At 51.4% G+C, this 24,377-nt stretch overlaps 1 protein-coding gene across 3 annotated transcripts in view; it reads left to right on the top strand.

Moving 5' to 3' along the window:
* ROPN1L (rhophilin associated tail protein 1 like) overlaps positions 1-23,536 on the top strand; it is a 31,923-nt gene extending 8,387 nt beyond the window's left edge. For 2 of the 3 annotated variants that reach the window (XM_027520256.1, XM_027520258.1), the window contains exons 4-6: positions 23-184; positions 8,105-8,280; positions 10,665-10,845. In XM_027520256.1, the coding sequence (XP_027376057.1) occupies positions 23-184; positions 8,105-8,280; positions 10,665-10,728 (402 nt within the window). In that variant the 3' untranslated portion in view covers positions 10,729-10,845. Of the gene's footprint in view, positions 1-22; positions 185-8,104; positions 8,281-10,664; positions 10,846-22,678; positions 22,821-23,144 lie in introns of those variants that run through there. The other variant, XR_003507177.1, reaches the window with a different exon arrangement.
* The last annotated feature ends 841 nt before the right edge of the window (positions 23,537-24,377 follow it).

Below are 24,377 nucleotides of genomic sequence, written 5' to 3'. Positions count from 1 at the left end.
TCATGCTGTGTTTTCCAAATAGTGTAGCCACAAGGAATATGTGGACTTAGCAGATCTTGAGCAGAAATGGAAAAATTTGTGCCTGCCTGTAGAAAAATTCAGAGCTCTCCTGCAGCTGGATCCTTGCGAAGACAAAATCGAGTGGATAAAATTTTTAGCACTTGGATGCAGCATGCTTGGTGGGGTACGTACCTACAAATAGCCTATTAATAATTCTGAGTGATCATGGGCCTACCATCCAAATAATTTAGGTGTTTCAGCAACTGTAAGAACACTCTCACTTTAGTAACTCTCATGACTTTAGTCATTTTGTCTTAGGCAATTTTTTTCAGATGCTTATTATATTTTAGGCTTGTAGTTACTTTAACTTACAGAAGTTAAATACTTATGAGTGCCTCAATGTAAAAGATGTTAACAGTAGATAAAATATGTAGATACTGTGAAAATGTGTTTAGTGTTTAGAAGAGAATGCATCAATGACTTTTATTAAACTATACATCATTTGACAAATTGATAGGTTTCCCTCCTGTACAAAAAGGAATAAAATTATCTTCTATTTTAGTTAAAATCTATTATTAGTAACTTAAAGCAGTTAAAATCGATTATTAGTAACTTAAAGCAGATATCTTGCTGATGTTAAGAAGTATAACCCATACGGGTTTAGGACCGAAGACACAGACATCCCTCCAGTCTGTGAACTGAGAAGGGCAGTGGGTTTGGTGGGGAAGGGCTGGAAATCTAGAGCCTGTCTTCAGCTCTAGAATTTGAGTCGCCACGTGAAACACAGGGGTCAAGTCCACTTTCAGTGTGTGAAGAAAAGCGCTGAGAAGAGAGCCAGCTCCCTTTACCGCGGAGACCAGGCGTGCAACCCCGTCCCTTGAGTCTTTGGACCCCAGAGCACATACCTGGCTACTCCTTAGTCCTTGCTTCACGGGGCACCCTCATCTTGGGTCCCCGCACAAGCCTCTTTGATTCCATTTTAACTCTTTAGAAGTACTTCGTCTGACACTACTTCACAGGACCACTGACAGCTAAGCGCCTGCAGCTAACCTTCCATCCTATCCCTGCACTGCCCTCCGCGTCAAGCCTCGGCTGCCCTGAGCTCCTGCTTCCCGTTGAGCGCATATGGACCCCAAGAGATACTTGATTTAATTTTAGCTGGTTTTAGCTTTATGTTGTTACTAATCTTCTGGAACTTTTCTTTGATTCCAAATTCGATTTCTCTTTTTTCCTCTGCCTGGCTGTAGACGCTATGGTTCATTTGCCCCACCCCTCTGCTATGTAGTGCCTGCTCTGCGAATATCGTGCCCTTTACCACCTCTGTTCATGGCCCCAGTGAGAAACTCGGAAACCCCAGAAAAGTCAGGAGTCAGGCTGGCTGCTCCCTTTTGTGGTGTCCATGCCCACAGGTGGTGTTTCCCGTCAGCCCTGGGCTGGACAACCCAGACCCAGTTGCCACCTGTCTCTGGGCTCCGAGGCCACTGAGGAGAATCACAGCGGGGTGTCACTGAGAAGGACAAAGATGCATTTAGTTACTGGAGGAAATTTTATGTGGCTTTGTTCATCCGGAGCTCCTGGAAAGGGAGATTTTAATAACATAAAATGAATACCTAATATTTGATTTGATGGTTTATTCCTCTAAACTTGGTTTATGAGGCTTAGATTTTTATAAAGATGGGAAATCAGAATATTTCATCTTTGGGGGAATCCATCTTTGTAAGTGCTCCCTCCCAACTCAGGAGAATCAGGCGCTAGATTTCAAACCAGACCAGCTCGTGTTTTGCAAGAGGAGGCCTCTTAGCCGTGTGTGAGGCGTGACGCTAGATGGAGACATTTGTTAAGGATGGAGCTTCCCTTCCGGACTGAAGTCTGGGCAAGTGACAGGGAAGGAGCACACTCGCTTCTCTCTTCTTCCCTTAACGTGTCGCTCAGCCCGTCAGCCCGTCAGCCCGTGGGGGTCCGGCACTGGCCCCTGACTAAGCCGCCTGGGCCCTGAGTCTTTGCTGTGGGCCGTTGACTCTCTCCTATTTCTCTGCAGGGAGCCGACCCTGGGGAGGGGGTTCAGGTGCGAAAGTCCCCTGCTCCTCTGCCAGGCAGAGTTCAGAGCCTGGGGTGCCCTCTCCGTCCTGGCCTGCCCCCCCAAAAAAACCCAGGGCAGGGCTAGCTGTGTGCCACGGGGGCCGTGATGGGCCAGCCCCAAGGGGACGTGTGCTCTGTTGACCCACCGATGCCCGTGTTGGTGGGACAGCTTGGAGACGTCCCAAAAGCCTGGCGCTGTGATTTCCGGGAGATGGCTCTTCAGGCAGATTGGCACCTTAGCACTTGTCTTTATGCTTAGAAGAAGGAAACGTTCAGAAAGGAGCCAGTGAAGAACTGAAGCAGGATGAGGAGGAGGAATTCCTCGTGGATCACTGCAGTCCACTTCTTCGCACGCAGGACTGCCGTGAAGCTGGAATCTGGTCACTCTGCCTCACTGTGACGCAGCAACTCTGGCTGCCCCACCTGTGGTGTCTCTTGGCTTGTGGCTTTTCAGGATCTCTTTGGAGTCTCTCTAGTTGGATGGGTTGAGTCCTCTGCAAAGACTGGAACCTTCTCTGAGATTTCCAAGCCATATGTCTCATTCCTTCCATGGATGTCTGTCGATTGCAGCTTGGTGTGGGCTTTGCTCTGAGTGCCAGGGGATCTTGACACCCCACGGGCGACATCTGGTATATCCTCTGAGCCCCAAGTGCTGCTCTGGTTCTCGAGTGCAAGCTTCAGATGTGACTGGGGGCAGGGCATGGGAGCAAGAGCATCAGGGGGCTCTGCCCCAGGAGCCTCGGCCATGGGCAGAGGGCCTGTCTCCCAAGGTGCATGGTCGCTGGGTGAGATGACCACAAGTCTGTGTTGTGACCTTCAGCTTACATTTCTGCTGTCCCATCAATGTCCTAAGAGGTGGGTCAACATTTTTCATCTGTTTTTTTCTAAGTATGGAGATCTTTTTTATAATATGAAAAAGTTGAAAGTGGACCATAAGGAAGACTGAGCACTGAAGAATTGATGCTTTCAAACTTGTGGTGTTGGAGAAGACTCTTAAGAGTCCCTTGGACAGCAAGGAGACCAAAGCAGTCCATCCTAAAGGAAATCAGTCCTGAATATTCGTTGGAAGGACTGATGCTGAAGCTGAAACTCCAATACTTGGCCATCTGATGTAAAGAACTGACTCACTGGAAAAGACTCTGATGCTGGGAAGGATTGAAGACAGGAGGAGAAGGGGGCGACAGAGAATGAGATGGTTGGATGGCATCACCGATCTGATAGACATGAGTTTGAGTAGGCTCTGGGAGATGATGGACAGGGAGGCCTGGTGTCCTGCAGTCCATGGGGTCGCAAAGAGTCGGACACGACTGAGCGACTGAACAACAAGAGCAAAACCGTTGTGGACCAAACCCACCTTCCCAGCTGCCCCGCACAGGACTGAGAAAAGTGCAGTGACGAACTACTCCCCCAACTCTGGTTCATCTTTGAACTTCCTCATTCATGGGAGTGTCCCTCCGTGTGTACAGCTGAAAATACACGTGTGTCATCTGGACGTACTGCTTATGGATGGCCGTCGTCTCCAGTGTTCTCACCAGGTGTGGGAATGTTTGGAGCCCTTGTCTGTTTTCTCTTTAATCCTCCAAGCAGCCCTCTGAGGAAAGCCCTGATCTCGGAACCCGTGGGCTGGAGGGCTGAGCGGAGCGGAGGGCAGGGGGAGGCGGCGGGGTGGGATTCGAACTCAAACCACAGGCTCCGGAGCCGCCGCTCCTGGTGGACACGGTGGGTGGAGGGACCCCTGTGATGACTCTGTAGCCCAGGCAGTGTGCCGCCCACCGGTTGGGACATGCCCCAGAGAGTGACAACTCCTTGGCCTTCCCTTCCGTACCATTTTATACCCTTAAAGTGAAAAGAAGAAAGAAAGTGAAGTTGCTCAGTCATGTCTGACTCTTTGCAACCCCATGGACTGTAGCCCACCAGGCTCCTCCATCCATGGAATTCTCCCGGTGAGACTTCTGGAGTGCTTCTCCAGGGGATCTTCCCAACCCAGGGATTGAACCCGGGCCTCCCGCGTTGCAGGCAGATGCTTTACTGTCTGAGCCACCAGGAAAGCCCTGTCCTAAGGTGATCTGCTCCCTAAAACACTGTGTGCCAGCCTGCCAACAGCATTCACCCTGGAGGCCTCAGGCCCCCGTCCCGCCCAGCTGCGGGCCGCCCATGGGCTCTGGTGTCTCTGAGCACCCGTCTGGTCCCCTCCAGGCCATGCTCTCCCCTGGTTCAGGTTCCCAGGGGGGCCTCCGGAGCCCGTCTGGAGATGCTCACCTGTGAGCCTCAGGCCACAGGCTCATGTACCAACTGCCTCCCAGCTAGGAGACAGCTGCCCCTGCCCACTGCACCCCGGCTGAGCGTCCACTCTGTGGGGCCGGGGGTGGTGGGGTCAGCAGTTGCTGGGCGTGCTGGCCCCTCTGTCCCTCCAGCCTGAGGCACCGGCTTCACTCACATCCGAGAACGTGGCACTGGCCACGAGCCCCAGGCCCGCACTGTAAATGAGGAAGCTTGTGAGGAAAGGAAGTGAAACGGGGTGGGGGGCGCTTCTTTAAAAATGAGACCTGGGGGTCAGTGCCACTGCCCGACATTGAGTTGGGTGTCCCCCCGGAGCTCTGGCCGCAGGGCGGGAGCGAGTGCCCCCACCGTGTCCTGACTGTGTTCAAAAGGTCAGGCAGAGTGTGGTCCATGTTGTTCATTCCCTGCAGCTAAAAGGGACCCAGTCGGGGTGATAAGGTGGATCGAGGTGTCGTCGGGACAGCAGCTGCAACTCGGAGACTGCAGGGACCCACGGGCCCAGCACTGCACGTGCTCGGGAGGCCAGGTCTCTTCTGTGTCTCCACTCGCATCTGAGATGAGGCTTCGGCATGCACGGGCTTCCCTGGTGGCTCAGACGGTAAAGAATCCACCTGCCAATGCAGAAGATGTTAGAGACGCAGGTTTGATCCCTGGGTCGGGAAGATCCTCTGGAGGAGGGAACTGGCAGCTCACTCCAATATCCTTGCCTGGAGAATCTCATGGACAGAGGAGCCTGGAGGGCTATGGTCCCCGGGGTCACAAAGAGTCGGACACGACTGAGCAACTGACACTTTCAGGCGTGCATGCTGGGCTGGCAACATTGCAGCCGCCACCTCTTGGACCAACCACCAGCCAGAGAATAACGAGCAGCGGGTTAGTGGGGCCACTGCCCAGGAGATGGGTCCTTGTAGCTGGCAAGCAAGTAGCCTTAGGACCCACGACCCTTAGGGTGAGAGAGCTGTTGTAGGGAACAGAGTTCCCAAGCCAGGCATGTTGCCTAATGAGTCCTTGTGGACATAGAAACTGCTGCGAGTCTGCGTCGGAAATGTTAGCACTGGTAATGTCATCGCATCTTTGCGGGGGAAGTGAGGCCAGCGTGTTTGGATGCATTTTTCTTTTCCCCCTAAAATACCTCTTCCTCGGAAGCGCTGGAGCAGCATTCATGAAGAAGAGCGTCTGCTCTGGCTCCATGCCAGCTTCCTCCACCCCTCAGCTCTGCTGTAGGCCCCCAGCCCCGCCTCGATGACTGTCATCCGGTGTGTGGGCTCAAACAGCAGGATCTAACAGAGTGACTAGTCTCTGAGACATTTCAAGCAGGGAACCTGTAAAATACACAACTCTCTGTTCACCCAGTCCTCCCTGGGGACGGTCTTTCGGGGAGACGGTGCGTGCGGTGGTCCCTGCAGAAATGAATAAATGAACGCCACCATTGTTTCTAACTAGAGCATCCCCTCACCCCCAGAGCTGGGCGAACGTCAGGACTGTGGGGTTGTCCGCTCACAGTCATCCCGTCTCAGCAGGGGCCATCGGTCGGGGTCGGGGTGGACGGTGGTGGTTTGCAGACACCCCGAGTCCCAGCAGCTGGCGGGGGCGGGGGGCAGTGTGCACCCATGGTCCAGGCTCACCCCTGGCCGGTGTGTGTCACCCCCTGCCACCTGCTCCCCGAGCCAGCCCAGAGGTGGGATGTGCTGGTCAGGGCTGGGCTCAGGATGCCGACTGCTGGATTCCCGTCCCAGCTGGCTCACCTGGGCGAGTGACCCGGCCTCTCAGCTTCCTTGACCCCATCTTGCACGGTCACCATGAGGAGTGAGTGAGATGCCCAGTCCATCTCTCAGGGTTCCTGCTGTGTGGTGATGCCAGGCCGTTAGCACTTTCTGGGCACATTTCGGTGCCCCTGCCTTGCTCCTCCCACTGTGGAAAGCACCACTGGTTTCTCTCTGATGCTCACTGTGAGACCCTGGTCCAGCCCCTCGTGGTTGACGAAGCTGGTGTGTAGTAAGAGGACCTCAGGGAGGCCCTGTATCAGGGCCTGTTTCAGCAGCCCGTCAGAGCTCAGGGGGGCTCTGGCCAGCAGCTGGCCAGAAGCCGGTCCCCCTCGTGGTCTTATAGCCTCAGGAAGTGAGTTCTGCCCACCCCCTCGGGAAGCTGGCAGTGGGTCCTCCAATAGTTGAGCCTCTGGGTGAGAACCAGACCTCTGCCGCCACCCGACTGGCGCCTCAGAGGAGCCGTGTGGCTGGGTGGTGGCCGGATAATGACTGTGTTTAAGGCCTGGCCCCGGCCCTCTGTGTGTCCCTGAGCTGCGGGACTCGCTTCCACATGGCTGTTGCTCTGATCCATTCGGTCTACCTGTAACCTCCCCTCCACCTGCTGCCTCGCCCCCACCTTGGGGGACTGTCCTCAGCAGCTGGCCACCTGGGTTTTCCTGGCTCTCTCTTCCTCGTGAGCATAGCCCACGTTTCATTCCCTCAGGAGCTGCCCTGGAGGGCTCTGGTCTGTCCCAGAGGCTCGCGTCTGCGCTCTGTAGGCCCCACCGTCGCCGTGGCAGCCCTCCGTGTCAGCTCCCTGAGGGCAGGACAAGGGCCTCGAACACAGCAAAGACATGCCCACCGAGGCTGATTTCCTACCATCTTGCAAAACTGCTGGGGATTTAAGCCTTCAGTTCAGTCGCTCAGTCGTGTCTGACTCTTTGCGACCCCACGGACTGCAGCACGCCAGGCCTCCCTGTCCATCATCAATCCTGGAGCTTGCTCAAACTAATATCCATCGAGTCAGTGATGCCATCTAACCATCTCATACTCTGTCATCCCCTGCTCCTCCCACCTTCAATCTTTCCCAGCATGAGGGTCTTTTCCAAATGAGTCAGTTCTTCACATCAGGTGGCCACAGTATTGGAGTTTCAGCTTCAGCATCAGTCCTTCCAATGAATATTCAGGACTGATCTCCTTTAGGATGGACTGGTTGGATTTCCTGGCAGTCCAAGGGACTTTCAAGAGTCTTCTTCCAGCACCACAGTTCAAAAGCATCAATTCTTCGGCATTCAGCTTTGTTTATAGTCCAACTCTCACATTCATACATGACTACTGGAAAAACCATAGCCATGACTAGACAGACGTGTTTGACGTGGGCGTGTTTGACATGGGCCAGGGCTCCCCTGACCCTCACCCTCATGCCCTGGTGACTAGAAGGGGTCGAATGGGGGAGGGTCAGCATGCTCTGGAATGTTCTGGAAGCTCGTGCCACGTTTTGCAGGGAGGAGTTCTGGCTGAAAGTCAAGGATGCCGGTGGATGGTGGTGTTGAGGGGGTTACTGACCCAGGTTCGACACTGCCCCCAGCCTGCTCAGGGCCCTGCCAGTCCCACCCCCTCACCACGGGTGGCCCAGTTGGGGAGAGTTTGCTCTGTCTCGAGGTATGTTGTGGGGCCAGAGGGACTGGTGTGCAAGTTGCCTTGTCCCTCGTCAATAAGATCGAGGCTTCCTCTTGTCTAAGAGTCATTCCCGTTTAACATGAGAGAGAATCTGGAAATCAAACTCTTTTTCAGGCCAATTACATCCTGATCAACCCTTTTCTTTTTCTTTCTTGTGGCGATTGTAAATTCCCGGTAGTTCTTAATTTAGACCGCCGAGAACATACTTGGGGGAGAACTTCTGTAGCTATACCCAGGTGTCTGTGGGCGGCTGTCTTTGCTGTCCGTCTTAGCGCATCGCAGCGGTAACCGTTTCCCCGCCTGCTCTCTGCCGTCTCCAGTCACTGAACACTGCGATGAAGCACCTCTGCGAGATCCTGACCACGGATCCTGAGGGCGGGCCCGCGCGCATTCCTTTCGGGACCTTCTCCTACGTCTACCGCTATCTGTCGGGGCTCGACTCGGACATCCCTGAGTCGGACACCGAGGCCTACCTCTCCTCGCTGAAGGAGAACGCGTAAGTGCGCGCGCCGGGGTTCTCGGCTCTCAGACGACCGATCGGGCCTTTGACGGGAGGGAAGGAGCACACGCCGAGCCCCCAGCCCCGAGGTGTCAGGTGTGGCTTGGTGGTGTGAGGAGGCCGGGCGGGGGCGCCGCTCAGCGCGCAGACTTCACATCCCGCCGGGGCCTTCTTAAGCACGGGATGTCTGATGGTTTAACACCAGGGCGCGTTCAAAAAGGAGAGTTCGTTTCTCGACAATGCAACACGGAAATGGGTCCCCGCAAGTGGAGGGAGTCCAGACTCCCCGCGTGGGTTAGGAGCAGTGGGGAGCGACCCCGTGCACCCCGCCCCCCACCTTCCCCCAGTGCTGCCTGCAGGGGCTTCTGCCCCGCGAGGGAGGAGCCCCACCCAGGTGTCGGCTCCGCACCCAGGTGTCGGCTCCGCCCCAAGTATTGGCTCCGCCCCCAGGTATCGGCTCCGCCCCTCTGCGGGTCGGAAAGGTGGTGCTCGAGGGCCTTCAGACGGCGGGGCCGCTCCCCAGGCCCCCAGGCGCCGCTGCCCACAGCCCCCCGAGCCCCCACACCCGCCACCTGGAGCCACAGGAGAGGTTTGCGGAGAGCCACGCGTGCCGTGCCGGGACGTAGTGGCGGTGCGCGCGCGCGTGTGTGGTGGTGATAGATCACAAGACGGCAGGGCGACGGAGCCGCTGATGGTGACACTGACCGTGTCAGTCGCGCTGCCCGGCCCCCGGGAGCCCGCACCAGGCAGGCCCGTCCCCACCTCCCAGGCTCTCGTCCCCTCCCCCTGCCCCCCCAACCCCCCTGGGGTGCTCCGGCGCTGGCCCCTCCCCTCGGCCCCTAAGGGGACCCTGGCCCCGCCACAGCCCTCACCTGGAGCTCTTGAAACCCCTTCCTGGTCCTCCGTCCTTCAGATTCGCATTCCCTACCCCCCACCACCCCGTTCCCCCGCCCCTCCGGCCACGGGAAGGGGCGAACGGGGTCGCTCCTCACTCACGCAGGGAGTCAGGACTCCCCCACCTGCAGGGACCCATTTCTGTGTTTCATTGTTGAGAAACGAACTCTTCCTTTTGAACGCACCCTGGTTTTTAAACCATTTGACACCCTGTGCTTAAAAAGGCCGGTGGCTGGATAGCTCGCCTCCCTCTGAAGTCCCCCTCCCCGCGCCAGCCACCAGCTGAGCCCCAGACCCTGTGGTCCCCGTTTTCTTCCCGCTTTATCCACCAACTTGAAAACCTCTCCCTCCTCCTGGAAGCTGCCAGCCCTCCGTCCCTCTCTCCTCCGGGGACACTGTTCCTGTCACCTCACCCATTCTCATTTTCCATTTCACTCCCATCGGGGATTTCCCTTCCAACCAGGCCCCGGGGGCTTCCCCTCGCCCGCTCCCATACTACCTGGACTCCTCCTGTGCCTCCCTCCCTGGGACGGGCCCTCCATCCCGGGTGTCTGGGCTCCTCCAGGCTCAAGTTGCCCGTGGGTTCTATCTGACGTTGGCCCCCAGCTCCAAACTCCGATGTCAAGTGCCTACTGGACCTCCCCTGGGGGATGTCTGGTGCACCCGTCAGGCTTAAAATGGTCCCACCAGAAATGCATGTTTGCCCAGCCTGAAAGTATAGGTAAAGGGCATTTAACTGCAGGCTGCAAGGTGAGAGTTTATAACCCGGTGTTTACAATTACAAAGACAGTAACCGAATCCTGCCTAAGCAGAGTTTGGGCTCCTGAGGTGGGAGGTCCCTGCACACAGGAGGGCAGGTGGTCAGGGAGAGGTCCGCTCTCTATTGCCAGGTGGCTCCAAATGGGAGGCTCTTCCTGAGGTGTCATTCCCCTGGGCCCGTAAGAAGTGGTTCCTTTTTATGGAAAAGTATATTTCGGAACCACTAACTTGTGTTCCTATTACTTTTAAATATGAGCCCTCAAGGCAGTTCTTACGTTCCTACTGACATGGAAATGAACATTGTTCCAGTTCAGTATTTTTACATCTAAGATGCTTGTAGAAATTTACTAACGTTCACATCTTTTAAGAAATAAAACTATCTGTAGATAAGGAGAAAAGTCAAAAGATGTCAGTGCCAAAGTTTCATAGACTTAAGACACTCCTTTGAGCTCTACTGGATCAACTTTTAAAATACTAGAAAGAGCCTCTTATTATACTAGTGACTAAATTTGAGTTGTCAATAAAGAAAAAATTTTAAACCTAGTACTAATTTTTTTCACCTAGAAATATATATGCATATTTCAATGTAAGAAAACAGACTCCTTTATTTTTAGAGGTAATAATTACTGATTTGAGACCACAGTCAATTTTTAAGGTAAAGCTAAATTATGCTATATTGCATAGAAACAGTAAGAGATTACTAATGGGTGCCTTTGTTTCCCATTTAGAGCTGCTAGAAAGAATGGTATGATAGGTCTTTCAGATTTCTTCGTTCTAAAGAGGAAAATTTAGAAAGCCTTGAAGAGAAAACTCAGAAGACAGGCCATTAATACAGAGAAGAACACATTTTAATGTCAAAATAGTGCCTTTCAAAACCTTGACACCAAATACAACACGTCATTAACCACATACGTATGTAGTGTGAGTTTTTCTTGTAATGGAATGTGACCAATGCATCATGGGGCCCTATTTAGTGATTAAAAGATGCTTCCTCCTTAGAAGGAAAGCTATGACTGACCTACACAGCATATTCAAAAGTAGAGACATCACTTTGCTGACAAAGATCCATATAGTCAAAGCTATGGTTTTTCTAGTAGTCATGTACAGATGTGCGAGTCGGACCACAAAGAAGACTGAGCACCAAAGAATTGATGCTTTTGAACTGTGGTGTTGGAGAAGACTCTTCAGAGTCCCTTGGATTGCATGGAGACCCAACTGGTCAATCCTAAAGGAAATTGACTCTGAATATTCACTGGAAGGACTGATGCTGATGCTGAAGCTCCAATACTTTGGCCACCTGATATGAAGAGACAACTCACTGGAGAAGACCCTGATGCTGGGAAGGGCTTCCCGAATAGCTTAGTTGGTAAAGAATCTGCCTGCAATGTGAGAGACCCCTGGTTCAATCCCTGGATTGGGAAGATCCCCTGGAGAAGGGAAAGGCTACCCACTCCAGTATTCTGGCCTGGAGAATTCCATGGACTGTAAAGTCCATGGGGTCGCAAAGAGTCAGACAGGACTGAGCAACTTTCACTTCACTGATGCTGGGAAAGATTGATGGCAGGGGAAGAACGGGGTGACAGAGGGTGAGAGGATGAGATGGCATCACTGACTCCATGGACATGTGTTTGAGCAAGCTCCAGGAGATAGTGAAGGACAGGGAAGCCTGGAGTGCTGCAGTCCATGGGGTGGCAGAGTCAGACACAACTTAGTGGCTGAACAACAACAACATTTAGTGATCGTTCTGCTCCGAGTTCTCCTAAGAACCTCAACTGCAACTCATTCATAGCAGAGAAATGACCCGAGGAAAGCAATCTGTTTGGAGGCTGCAGAGTAGGCAGGGGGAGGGGCAGGGTAAGATCAGCTGTACCTCTTCTTTCAAAACTCCTGAGCACAGGAAGGCAGAGGCCCTCTGCTCGCTGGCCATCACCTAGCCTCCCTGGGAGGAGTGTCTCGTGCTGAAGCTGGATCTTCTCTGTGACAGGAGGGCCCAGGGGACTCGCTGGCTGGGAGAGCATCCACGGATGGGAGGCAAACGGGGCCATCAGCTTGGACCAGCACTTGGTCCACTGCACAGAGACAAGCAGCTGAGAGAGTGTCTCTTTGCTTTCTTCATATAAAATCTTCAAAATGACAGAGCCAACGAATACGTCTCAGATTGTTCTTCTGAGAACTGGGGAATGGTTTGGCTTGTTGGTTCTCTGAAAATGTTACCATGTTAGTAGTCAGTTTTACCGGTATTCAAAGATTCGTGAAAACCCAGTTTTAGGGAGACCCATTTGTTAGGTCAAAAAGCGTGTCATTTTTTGCAAAGGGGTAAGGTATATTTTTCATCTGGACACGAAACTACTGTATTTGAGATCATCTTTTGCCTGGACTTCCAGTCACCCTCCCAGTGAACAAGAGTTTGTTCATAAAATTACAAGAAACTTACTAAAGTTGGAGTTTTAAAAGGTTTCACAATTTTTGGAGCTGCTTTACATCTTAAATTTTGCTCCAAAGAATTCAAATATTTTTTCCCTTCTAACTGTAAACTCTCCATGCATGGAGATAAGCAGAAAGACACCTGAGGCTGCCACTCAGTGCAGTGGCAAATCACGCGGAGGGATCAAACGTGTGCAGGGGACGCACTGCAGTGGGAAGGGACGTGTGGCCCATGGACTGTAGCCCGCCGGGCTCCTCTGCCCATGGAATTTTCCAGGCAAGAATGAGTACTGGAGCGGGTTGCCATTTCCTCCTCCAGGGGATCTAAGGAACGCTCTGTCCCCTGGGTGACAATGATGTGTCAGTGTAGGTGGCTGGGCTGTAAGAAATGAACCTTCTGCTGGGAATGTTGATGGTGGGGGAGGCTGTCCGTACATGTGTGAGGGGAGGGGGGACGTGGAATGAAGTGTTAATTCCTGTGGCAATATGGGTTCCAATAGATCATCCCGCTGGCAAACGGACTCTGGGGTTTGTCCCTGGTCTTAAAGAGCAGCTATTCCTTAAGAATAACTTTGTCATGGAATTGGAAATGGCATTCCTTCAAACACATTCAGTCCTCAAAATTGTTTTGGTCTGATTTAGGGCTCTGTCAGGGCCCTAAAATTCAAACAGAAAGAACTTGACCCAGAAACATTAACTTGCCTTTGTCTAAGTGAAACGGCAACCCACTCCAGTATTCTCGCCTGGAGAATCCCTTGGACAGAGGAGCCTGGTGGGTTATAGTCCGTATTGTTGCAAAGAGTCAGACACAACTGAGTGACTTTGCACGCACAAAGGGAGGGCGCTTTTCTGTCCCACTTTTGCCGGAGCACCTCAGTGTCGTGCCGCTGTGTGTCCCCCCTGGATCGTCCGCTCTTCAGCGGCCAGCTCCCAAGCCTCCAGACAGCGGCCTTAGCTCACCCCTGTCCTCGTGGGGACATGGGCCCTTCCTACGACACAGCTGAGTCACCCTTGTTCTCCTGCATGCCCTGCATTTTTTTTTTTTTTTTTTTTCTGTTTTAAAACTTGTTGTAGGAAGCTTGGCTTCCAGTCAGATTGTTCATGGTCTTTGGAGGGCTCACTCAGATGGTTTAATTAATAACTACAAGCTTTGTTGCAAGTACCATTAACTAATCAACGTGCTGGATAAAATAAACCGTTCAAGCAACTGAAATTTTTGAACAGAGGAGCTCTAGACAGAGACCAATTCCTCTTTTCTGCGGGAGCCTGGGGTGGGTCCAGTAGAGCCTGGACTGTGAGGGGCTGAGGGTGAGGGCGCAGGTGACCCCATCTGTGTTTACCTCCTCGAGAGAGAGAGAGACGTTTCTGAGTAAAGTCACTTAGAGAAGAGACTTTGACGATGATGGAGACTCAGCATTCAAAGAGCTTCCCAGGTAGGTCAAGAGGTAAAGAATCCGTCTGCCAATGCATGAGGCATAGGAGACCCGGGTTCGATCCCTGGGTGGGGAAGATCTCCTGGAGGAGGGCATGGCAACCCACTCCAGTGTTCTTGCCTGGAGAGTCCCTGGACAGAGGAGCCTGTCGGACTACAGTCCATGAGGTCACAGAGAGTCAGACACGACTGAGCACACACACACAGCATTAAAAACAACAATCCCTGGCATTTGTGAGCTGTGGGTTTGGAAAGTACCTGCTCTCCCTTGATGGCACAGGGGTGGGTTGGGGGAAAACAGGATTGGAAAAGCCACAAACGCAAATTAGCCAAAGGTGACTTTGGTCTTAGGAACTGGCTGTCCCATTGAAAGCACCACGTCCCTGCAATGCAACCGGCAGATGAGAGGATTTTCAATCTATTGTCAGCTTCTGTGTTTTTCCACTTTAAAGAAACTGAGGTTTGTTTTTTTTTGGTTGGTATTCATGATGTGTAAGAAAGAGAAAAAGGCAGAAGTAGCAATGATTCTGGAAACAGACAATCCCCTGGCAGGATGGAGTTCACTGGGGAAGACCAGTGATTTTGTTCTTAAAATGCTTGGGTTTCAGGAGTTCCCTGGTAGCCTAGTGGTTGGGATTCTGGGGTTTCACTGCTGTGGCCCGGGTCCAGTCCAATCCCTGGTCTCAGAACTGAGATTCTACAAGCCATGTGGCCACACACACAAAAGATTTCGCTGTAAGTCACTCATTTAACTTGCGATTAGCCGTTATTTCCTGGCAGGCACTGGCATACTTGTGAATTCTTGTGACATGAGAAAAATCTATCTGTACAAACAGTTTTCAAATGCAGTGAGATTTTGATGTCTACTCAATTTAACAATTAATGAAGAGTGAATATATAAATTAATCATTTGTGGAATTTGATTTTGCTATTGCTATTTCCATAATCTGCAGACTATCATTTTTTTTCCAAGACTTAAACATTTTCAAAGATCCTTGAAGCTCTCGTTAGGCCCGAGGCTCTGTGCCTTAGCGTCCGAAATGAAAGCGGTGCAGTCGCTCCCTAAGGAAAACCCCAGCTCCATTACGTCCCTTTGTGGACTTTGTCCTCCTTGGTTATTAACATGGATTCTCTCCGGAAGCCCATGAGGTGGGCTGCAAAAATATAATTAACCCCCTTTCTGGGGCCTGAGCCCTAGAACTAAGAGGGCAGGGGCATCTCAGCTGGTCTTCCTGCCCCGGGCTCAGGCCCACCCTCCTGGCCTCACACTTCTGTCCCTCTCGACTTCTCCCACATCAACCAGCATTTCTTTTCTTTCTTAAAGTATTTATTTATATATTTGGCTGCCCTGGGTCTTAGTTGCAGCATGTGGGATCTAGCTCCCTGACCAGGGATGGAACCCGGGCCCCCTGCATTGGGAGTGTGGAGTCTTAGCCACTGGGCCACAGGGGACGTCCTTCAACCAGCATGTCTAATACCCACCCCTCCATTTCCTTGGTGCTGGCTTTCCATGAGGTTGGAAGACCCAAAGGTAAAGTAAACTGAAAGGCGTTGCCATGTCCACATGCAGCTTTCCCCAGGACGGCTGCATCCTTCCAGACATCTCATGGACAGCTGGCACCTGATCCACTAAGGTGAGGCAGGAGTCCCGTACTTTTCAGTGCTGAGATGGAGCCACTGACGTGGGATGGAGAATGGCTCCCTTCTGGACACACGTTCCATCAGTCACCACCCCAAACCCAACCCGTGTTCAAATCTGCCTTGACCAGGATGGCCAGACAGGACGTGAAGATCCCTGGCAGAGGCTGCCCGGTGGGGCCTCAGGGACACTGGGGTTGGGATAACATCTGGCTTAGATGAGAAAGCATTTAACCAGCACTCACTAAGGGCTGGGCCCTCTACTAAGGGGCGTGTTCACAGCACAGTGAGTTTTCACACCACCTGCAGGGGGTGGTTACTACCACTGCCGTCGCAGGTCAGAACAGTGTCTTTGCCCAGGTGACTCAGGTCAAAAGTGGCAGGGCTGTGACTAAACCCTAGCACTCTGACTTCAGAGTCTGGGGAGCCCCGACTCTAAAGAAGATGTGAAGGGAAATGGGGAGGGGACAGTAATTGGGGCAGAATTCATTTCTTGATTTTCTATTGAAAAAGTGTGTACAGTGGGCCCTCTAATAGGGATAGGCTCACCTTGTTGGAGAGGAGGTGTCCCAGAAGACTTTATCAAAGTGCGGGGAGGGTTAAGGGGAACCCACGGGGGAGGGTGCAGGGCCCTGGGCCAGCCAGTGTGGGGGCTTTATGTAGTAGAGGGGCGGCTGCCTCTGGGGTTTGGAGAGATGGCAGGAGCTATGAATTTAGTAGAGGGGTAGCCATGCCTTGGGTCTTCCCAGGTGGTAAAGAACCCATCTCTATCAATGCAGGAGATGTAAGAAACTCGAGTTCGATCCCTGGGTTGCCATTTCTACTGGAGTGGGTTGCCATTTCCTCCAGATGGGGGAGGAAATGGCAACCCACTCCAGTATTCTTGCCTGGAGAATCCCATGGACAGAGGAGCCTGGTGGGTTATAGTTCATGGAGTCGCAAAGAGTGGGACATGACTGAAGTGACTTAGCATGCAAGCTATGCCTTGGGACCCACATGGTGGCAGCTGGGGGAATAAATACTCCCCTCCCACTTGCCTCCGGGCTTCTAATCTTCCGCCAGGGCCTTAAGTGGGTCAACCACAACTAGAAGCAGGGGCAAGGAAGTCCCAGGCCACAGAGATCAGTGCATCTGGCTTTGGGAAAGGGCAGAGCGAGGAGAGGAACACTCAAAAAAGTGGGAAACATCCACACACAATCATCTGTGTGAAAAAAAGGTGCAGGAAATTTGTATCTACATCTCTATGCATTGATGTGCATGCTTACAGATGCACAAATTATTTCTGGAATGTTAACACACACAAAAGGCACTGGTAGAAACTTCTGAGAAGCAGTGGCCTACTTGCCACGGTGCAACTTTACCTACTGTTTGATTTTTATCATGTGCATGTATTATACATTCAATCCATCCATCCACCAATCATTAACAAGAATTGATGCTCTGGGTGCTCTTTGGGCTTGGGATGCAGCCAATAGGGGCATGCCTGTGATCTATGCTAGACCAATCACAACACTCCCCTCCCCTCCTGGCCACAGTGATTTGTCAGCAGGCTGGCACATGACCCACACTCAGCCAATCAGAGCCTCCCTTGAGCTTTTCTTCCTGGAGCTGGGAGGGAAAAGTCCTTTCGCTTTCCTGTGGTTGAGGCATCATTAGGAGGTGGGCCTAGAGCTGTGGAGGTGGGCCTAGAGCTGTAGGTGGTAACCTTAGCTAACAATTACATGATACGGGGGCTTCCCTGGTGGCTCAGACAGGTAAGAATCTGCCTGCCATGGGGGAGATGTGGGCTTGATTCCTAGGGTTTGGCAGATCGCCTGGAGAAGGGAATGGCAATTCCACTTCAGTATTCTTGCCTGGAGAATCCCACAGACGAGAGCCCCGTGGGCTAGAGTTCATAGGGTCGCAAAGAGTCGGATATACCTGCAAGACTAAGACTTGGACTGTGTTCTGCTGAAACATGTAAGTTACAGATTGACTCCATTTTTCATCCCTAAAGGTCAGTTTCATCTCATTTAATCTAATACATGCCAGGCCATCAAGGAGAGGGGACTGTGTAGGGCAGGTTCACCAGCGTGGTGGGAGTTTCAGAGCCAATTAGAATTCTACCTACTTTACATACATGGCCTTATTTAACCTTCATAACGACACTCCATAAAGAGAGTGTCACTGTGATTAACTTCATACTATAGGTGTGACAACTGAGGAAGAGAGATTGAGCGTCTTGTGTAGGGTTTCAGAGGTCTCTGTGCTCCCTTACCTCCCCATCTGCGGGGCCCCCCTGGGGCCCTGGTCTGGAGGAGTCTCTCTCCAGGGCAGAGCAGCAGTGTCCTGGGGGTTAGGATCCTGGCCCTGTGCCTCTCTAGGGGCACCTTGGCCAGGCTCACCAACCAAGGCCTCCCCACCGTGCTCCCGCAAGATTGAGGCAGATCACTGGTCTTTGCAACTGATGTAAGTGGACTTCTAAATAAATAGTCTCCCAATGCAATCGGTTGAATAGTGACCCTCTGAAAAGACAGTCCACGTTTACTTATTTTTATTTTATTTTGGCTATGCAAAGTAAAAAATAAACAAAACCTGGCCTGTTGTATGTGGGCTCTTCATTGCAGCACGTGAGTTTCTCTTGTTGCAAAGCACAGGCTCTAGAGGGTGTGGGCTTAGTTGCCCCATGGCATGCGGGATCTTAGTCCCCTGACCAGGGATGGAACCTTCGTCTTTTCACTGAAAGATGAATTCTTAACCCCTGGACCACCAAGGAAGCCCGTAGACCATGTTTTAACCCTGGAAGCTGTGAATGTGGCCATGTTTGGAAAAGGCCTTTGCACATGTAATTAAGAATCTTGAGATGAGACCATCCCTGCTTTAGGGTGGGCCTCCAGTGACTGGGGTTTTTATAAGAGAAAGACAGAGACTTGAGACACTGCAATAAGGCCACGTGAAGATGGAGACAGGGACTGGAGAGATGCAGCCAAAAGCCAGGCGCACCTGAGGCCACCAAGGGCCCGGGAGAGGCGAGGAAGGACCCTCCCCTAAGCCTCTGGAGGGAGCACAGTCCCACCCACACCTTGATTTTGGACCTCCAGCCTCCAGAACTGTGAGAGAATAGATTGTTGTTTTATGCCCTGCAGGTCGTGGTTATCTGATACAGCAGCCTTGGGAGGCTAGTATACCTGCCGACCTCTTTTCTTGCCAACTGTCCAGAGGGGGCATCAGAAATAGAATAGAACTCTGCTCTTTATGTCTGTATCTCCATTTTTGCTCTGCAAATAGCTTCATCAGTACCATCTTTCTAGATTCCACATATATGCGTTAATAGACGTTGTTTGTTTTTCTCTTTCTGACTCACTTCAGTCTACAGACAGGCTCTAGCTTCATCCACCTCATTAGAATGGACTCAAATGTATTCCTTTTTATAGCTGAGCAATATTTCATTGTGTATATGTACCACAGCTTCCTTATCCATTCATCTGCTGATGGTTATCTAGAAAATAAATAAATTAAAAAACAGAAACAAACAAAAAAAAAACAACAAAAAAAGAAAAGCTGCTAAAAAACAAACCAAAAAAAGAAAAGACTAACCTCTGGCATGGCCAGATCTGGATGTTTTTCTATTGATCCCTAAGAAGAAAGCCCTTTAAATTCCAGATTTGGGGAATGGGGGTTGGTTTGAGGATACAGGAAGTCAAAGTGTAATGAGGGAATCCTGGCTCATTTAGAAGATCAGAGACATTTCTAGAATGGGGAGAAGCTAGACTTGCTCTTGATAATTTTCAAATTGTCCCAGACTTTCTATGAGTCTCCGCAGCAGGCAGAATTCTGAGATGGCCTCCAAGATTCCGGCCCTGGTGTGCACTTGCTCTGTGATCTCACGGCCTTCAGTGTGGGTAGACCCATGATTACAATGGGATAGGTGCTCCCTTGGTTGTGTTACATTATTTAAGACTCAGAGGTGTCTGACTAGAGAAATGCTCCCGCTGGCTTTGAGATCTTAGCTGTCATTGTGAGAGGCCTAGGTGTCGAGGACCTGAGGGTGGTCTCTGGGAGTTGAGAGCAACTTCCAGCTGACAGCGGCCAAAGAGCTGTGGAGCTCAGCCTGATGAGGGGCTTCCCAGCTGGTGCTAGTGGTAGAGACCCTGCCTGCCAATGCAGGAGACCTAAGAGGCAGGGGTTCGATCCCTGAGTCGGGAAGATCCCATGCAGGAGGGCATGGCAACCCACTCCAGTATTTTTGCCTGGAGAATCCCATGGACAGAGGAGCCTGGTGGGCCACAGTCCATGGGGTCGTACAGAGTTGGACACTGAGCCTGACCCGAAGTGACTGAGCCTGCATGCATGTGGCCCTAGGACCACAAGGAACTGAATTCTGTCAACAGTTCTGATGGCTTGTATGTGAGTCCTGCATGTCAGGTGAGAGAGCAGCCTCAGCCCTCACCTTGATGAGGTGTCTGCCAAGTGAGCAGAGACTCGGCCAGCCCATGCGTCACCTCCCGATCCACAGAAACAACAAATTAATGAATGTGGACTGTTTGAAGCCGCTATCTTTGTGACCACGGGTGATGCGCGATAGAAAACGAACGCAGTTTCTGACCAAAGTCCCTCCCAAATGGTAAAGAAGGAACACTGCTGAGCCTTGGTGATCCCATATTAAACGTGGTTGTATATTTTTAAGTTGTGTTTTAAGATGAATCACACATTAGTTTTAAAAAAATTGGAAGTTTCTAAGGATAATAGAGACCTTTCTGGGTAGCGCTAGCGTTAAAGAACTGACCTGCCAAGGCAGGAGCCCTAAGAGATGTGGATTTGAACCGTGGGTTGGGAAGATCCCCTGGAGGAGGGCATGGCAACCCACTCCAGTATTCTTGCCTGGAGAATCCCATGGACAGAGGAGCCTGGTGGGCTACAGCTCATGGGATTGCAAAGAGTTGGACACGACTGAAGCGACTTAGCACTCACACTCACGCATGCAAAGATAAGAGAAAAAGATGTGCAAAAGTTGATTGTTGCTGGTTCACAAATGTACTCTAAACGACCGGTAGTTGTCTGCTCATTATCCTTTGTGGCCAGCAGCTTCCCTAGAGCCCCGTGTGGTTTCAGAGCAGTGAGGTGTCTCCTGTGACTCTTTCCCTGAGTCCCCAGAGGACTAGTTTCTGGCAAGTTCTCCAGCACAGAACCATAGATCTGGAGCTCGGCCCCAGGGCAGGGGTGGGGGATGGGGACGCTTCCAAGTGCCCTGGTCCCACACCTGGGGCTCACAGCTGCTCCCTACAGCTGCTAGTCAGATGGCCTTCAGAGTTCTCTTTACTTCTTTCTATCCTGTTCCTGGTACCCTACTCCTGTTACAGCGACTGATTCTTCTATTGTACGTTACCTGTTTGTCTTAGTCTGTGGTTTCTCTCTCCTGATTGGACCCAGGCTGACACACTGTTCCCAGCAGCATATTGGTGTGCGTGCGTGCAAAGTCACTTCCGTCGTGTCCAACTCTGCCACCCCATGGACTGTAGCCCGCCAGGCTCCTCTGTCCATGGGATTCTCCAAGGCAAGAATACTGGAATGGGTTGCCAGGCCCTCCTCCAGGGGATCTTCTTGATCCAGGGGTCCAACCTACGTCTCCTACATTGGCAGGTGGGTTCTTTACCACTAGTGCCATCTGGGTAGCCCATGGGCACCATGTGTTAAGCACTGGGTGGATTAATTCAGAGGCTGAGGGGACACGGGCTTGTCTCCAAGAGCAAATATAATGCCCATGTTAAGTGGACAGAGCACAGGGCTCCAAGTTCAGAGGTTGCTTCAGACCGGGTTCTGCAGCTAAGTGTGGGGTTGGCATCAAGGGGTGGTTGGCAGATCAGCCAATCACTCAGCTTCCACCTCCGCTTCTGTAGGCCGAGAGTAGTGGGCTGCCCGGCTGTGGGTTAGTTAGAATGAAAGCTAAGCCACTGTGACAAAGTGTACCCTGCATCGCAACGCAGATATCCAACCGTTGGGCCACCAGCAAAATGCCCCCTCTGTGTTGCTTTTGATGTCAGGATTTGTAGAGCTTGCAAGAATGTCCTTTAATGCCGAAGAGTAAGGAGGTGGCAGGTGTGCTTAACAAAGCACCTCTGTGCATCTGCTGAGGAATACGGATTTTTTTTCTCCTCCATGTAACAAATTAGAACCCAGTTGGGATTTGAGAAATCTGAGTTAAGGTCTCCTGGATCTGTTTGTCTATGGACCAATAATGAAAAGTGAAGGAAATGCAGAAAAAAAGGAGAAAATGATAAGTTTGTGTTAAGTAAAATGAAGACTTGGAAGTTTTTATTCATCCTACTCTGGTGTAGAACGATGTAGGATTTAGGGAGACAGGATTAACATGAAGACCTGAAGATAACTTAACCCATCTATAGTATTGTTCTGTGCCAGGCACTGTTTTGAGACCTTAGAATGATAAGTTGTCTAATTGTCACAATAATTAGAAATAACTTGTGTGTCCATTTTAGAGACGTGGAAACAAGAGAAGAGAGAGGAAAATAACTTGTCCCAAATCACAGAGCTAGTAAGTAGTGGAGCTAGGATTTAAAGTTAGGTCATCAGACTCCAGAGTCTATGCCAGGGGCCAGCAAACTTCTTTAAAGCATCAGCTAGTAAATATTTTAAGCCTCGCGGGCCACGCGGTCTCCATCACAGCTACTCAAGTCTTCTGCTGACCAGTGAAGACAGCCACGGTCTCATGGAGACTGAGAAGTGTAGTTGTGTTCCAGTAAGACCTTACCTATGGATAATACTGTATTTCATGGAATTTGGACAAGTCACAAAATACTCTTCTTCAATTTGCTTTCCTTGTGCTTGCATGTGCAGTCGTGTCCAACTCTTTGTGACCCTATAGACTGTAGCCTGCCAAGTTCCTCTGTCCATGGGATTTTCCAGGCAAGAATACTGGAATGGGTTGCCATTTCCTCCTCCAGGGAATGTTCCCAACCCAGGGATCAAACCCATGTGTCTTGTGCCTCCTGCACTGGCAGGCAGATGCTTGATGCCTCTTGAGCCATTGGGGAAGCCCCAACAAGGATTCTGAGGTCAAGGGCTCTTTCGCCCTCCCCTGGTCTTGCAATTGACTTTGACTGTCAAGGTCAAACTCTTGAAGATGCAAAGTGTTTCAGCGTGCTGGCAGCACCGGGCACCCTGTGAAGGCCTTTCTAGGCCCCGTTCCCCATTTACGGACTCGCTGCCTTCATCTGGGAGAAAGGACCCATTACCATCATTCACATTCTGCAGACGAAAAGAGTGGAGAGTCCCCTGGAGAAGGCGGAGGAGGATGGACAGCCGCTGAGGACCAGTGTGGAGATCTGACGATGCAGCAGCAGGAAGGACCTGGACTGGCACCAGGGCACTCCTGCAGAATCTGGGGGAAAAAACGGTAAGAAGATCTCCTGATCAGTCTTGTCGGAATGAGAGGGAAGGGAGGAAGTAGGTGCGGAAGAATGGGAGGATATAGGACCCATCGCCTATTTGTCTGACCACTTCCTGGGGGAAGAAGGCGCTGTTGAAGGGGTCGCTGGTCCAAGTGAGCGCGGGAGAACCCACAGGCCTTTCACTGATTGGTCAGATGAAGCTCCTCCTCCCACAAGTACAAGCAGAGATGGGGGAAGGGGGCGATGAGGGATGGGCAGATGGGGCATGGGGGGACGGGGAGGACAGACATCACGCTGGCTCCTTCCTGACCCTGTTCTTGGTTCCCCAGAGCGTTTGCTCCCTGGGATGGATCAGAAGGGACCAGAAAGGTCCTGAGCCTTCTCTGAATTCCTGAGTGGCAGCCCTGGAGCATTCTTGAAGCCTCTGCAAGTTTCCCTTCTGGGTCTCCTGGTTCCCAGGTCCTGGTTGTCCTTCCTTATTCGTTTCCTCGGGCTGACATAATGCAGTACCATATAGTCTGGAGGGCTTAAAACAATAGAGACGTGTCCTCTCACGGGTCTGGAAGCAGGTAGTCCTAATCAAGGTGCCTGCAGGGTCGTGCTCCCAGGACTCTAGGGAAGAATCTTTTCTTGGTCCCTTCCAGGGTCTGGTGGGATTTCCTGGTAGCTCAGACGGTAACGTGTCTACCTGCAATGCGGGAGACCTAGGTTTGATCCCTGGGTCAGGAAGATTCCCCTGGAGAAGGAAATGGCAACCCACTCCAGTACCCTTGCCTAGAAAATTCCATGGATGGAGGAGCCTGGTGGGCTGCAGTCCATGGGGTCGTGAAAAGTCGGACTTGGCTGACCAACTTCACTTTGATTTTTCTAGGGTCTGGTGGCTGCAGCGATTCTTAGGGTTCCCTGACTTGTGTCTGCATCACTCCAGCCTCTGCTTTCCTCTGCACAGGGCCTTCTCCCCTGCATGTATTAGTGCGTCTTCTCCTCATCTCGTAAGGACAGCAGTCGGTGGTGATTCTGTTCGAGGATGACTTCATCGTAACTAATCATCTCTGCAGAGACTCTATTTTTCCAAATAAGGTCACATTCAGAGGTTCTGGTGGGACCTGCGTTTTGGGAGGGGACATTATTCAATCCACTACCTTTCCTTACCCAAATATTGTTGGATTCTCATGTCTGAAAAAAATTTATTAATTGGAGAAAATAATAATAGTTTCAATCCTTCTGTCAGGAATGAGGACAGATGGTAAAATGAGTGTCAATTTTGGAAAGAGTCTGCAGTGCCCTGGAAGCATGCCTGGTGATGACAGGGATCATGTTTTCTTGTATTAGCCGCCTCCTGTCCTCACAGAGGCATCGAGAAGATTAACGCCTTGGAAATCTTCTGTGTTCTAGTGCTGTGTTACTTTTGTTACACTGATGATTATCCCAGTGCTTCCATTTTTGATGTGGCTGATGGAATTAGGGTAACCAGTGTGGATATTTTAGAAAGATTTCACGAGTGATTAAGCTGCACATTAATCCCTGGGGATGAGCAGTAGCTCCTCCAAGTTCCAGGAGTA

Source organism: Bos indicus x Bos taurus, chromosome 20, assembly GCF_003369695.1.
Source record: "Bos indicus x Bos taurus breed Angus x Brahman F1 hybrid chromosome 20, Bos_hybrid_MaternalHap_v2.0, whole genome shotgun sequence".
Classification (NCBI taxonomy): Eukaryota; Metazoa; Chordata; class Mammalia; order Artiodactyla; family Bovidae; genus Bos; species Bos indicus x Bos taurus.
This window is presented reverse-complemented; position numbering and strand designations above follow the sequence as displayed.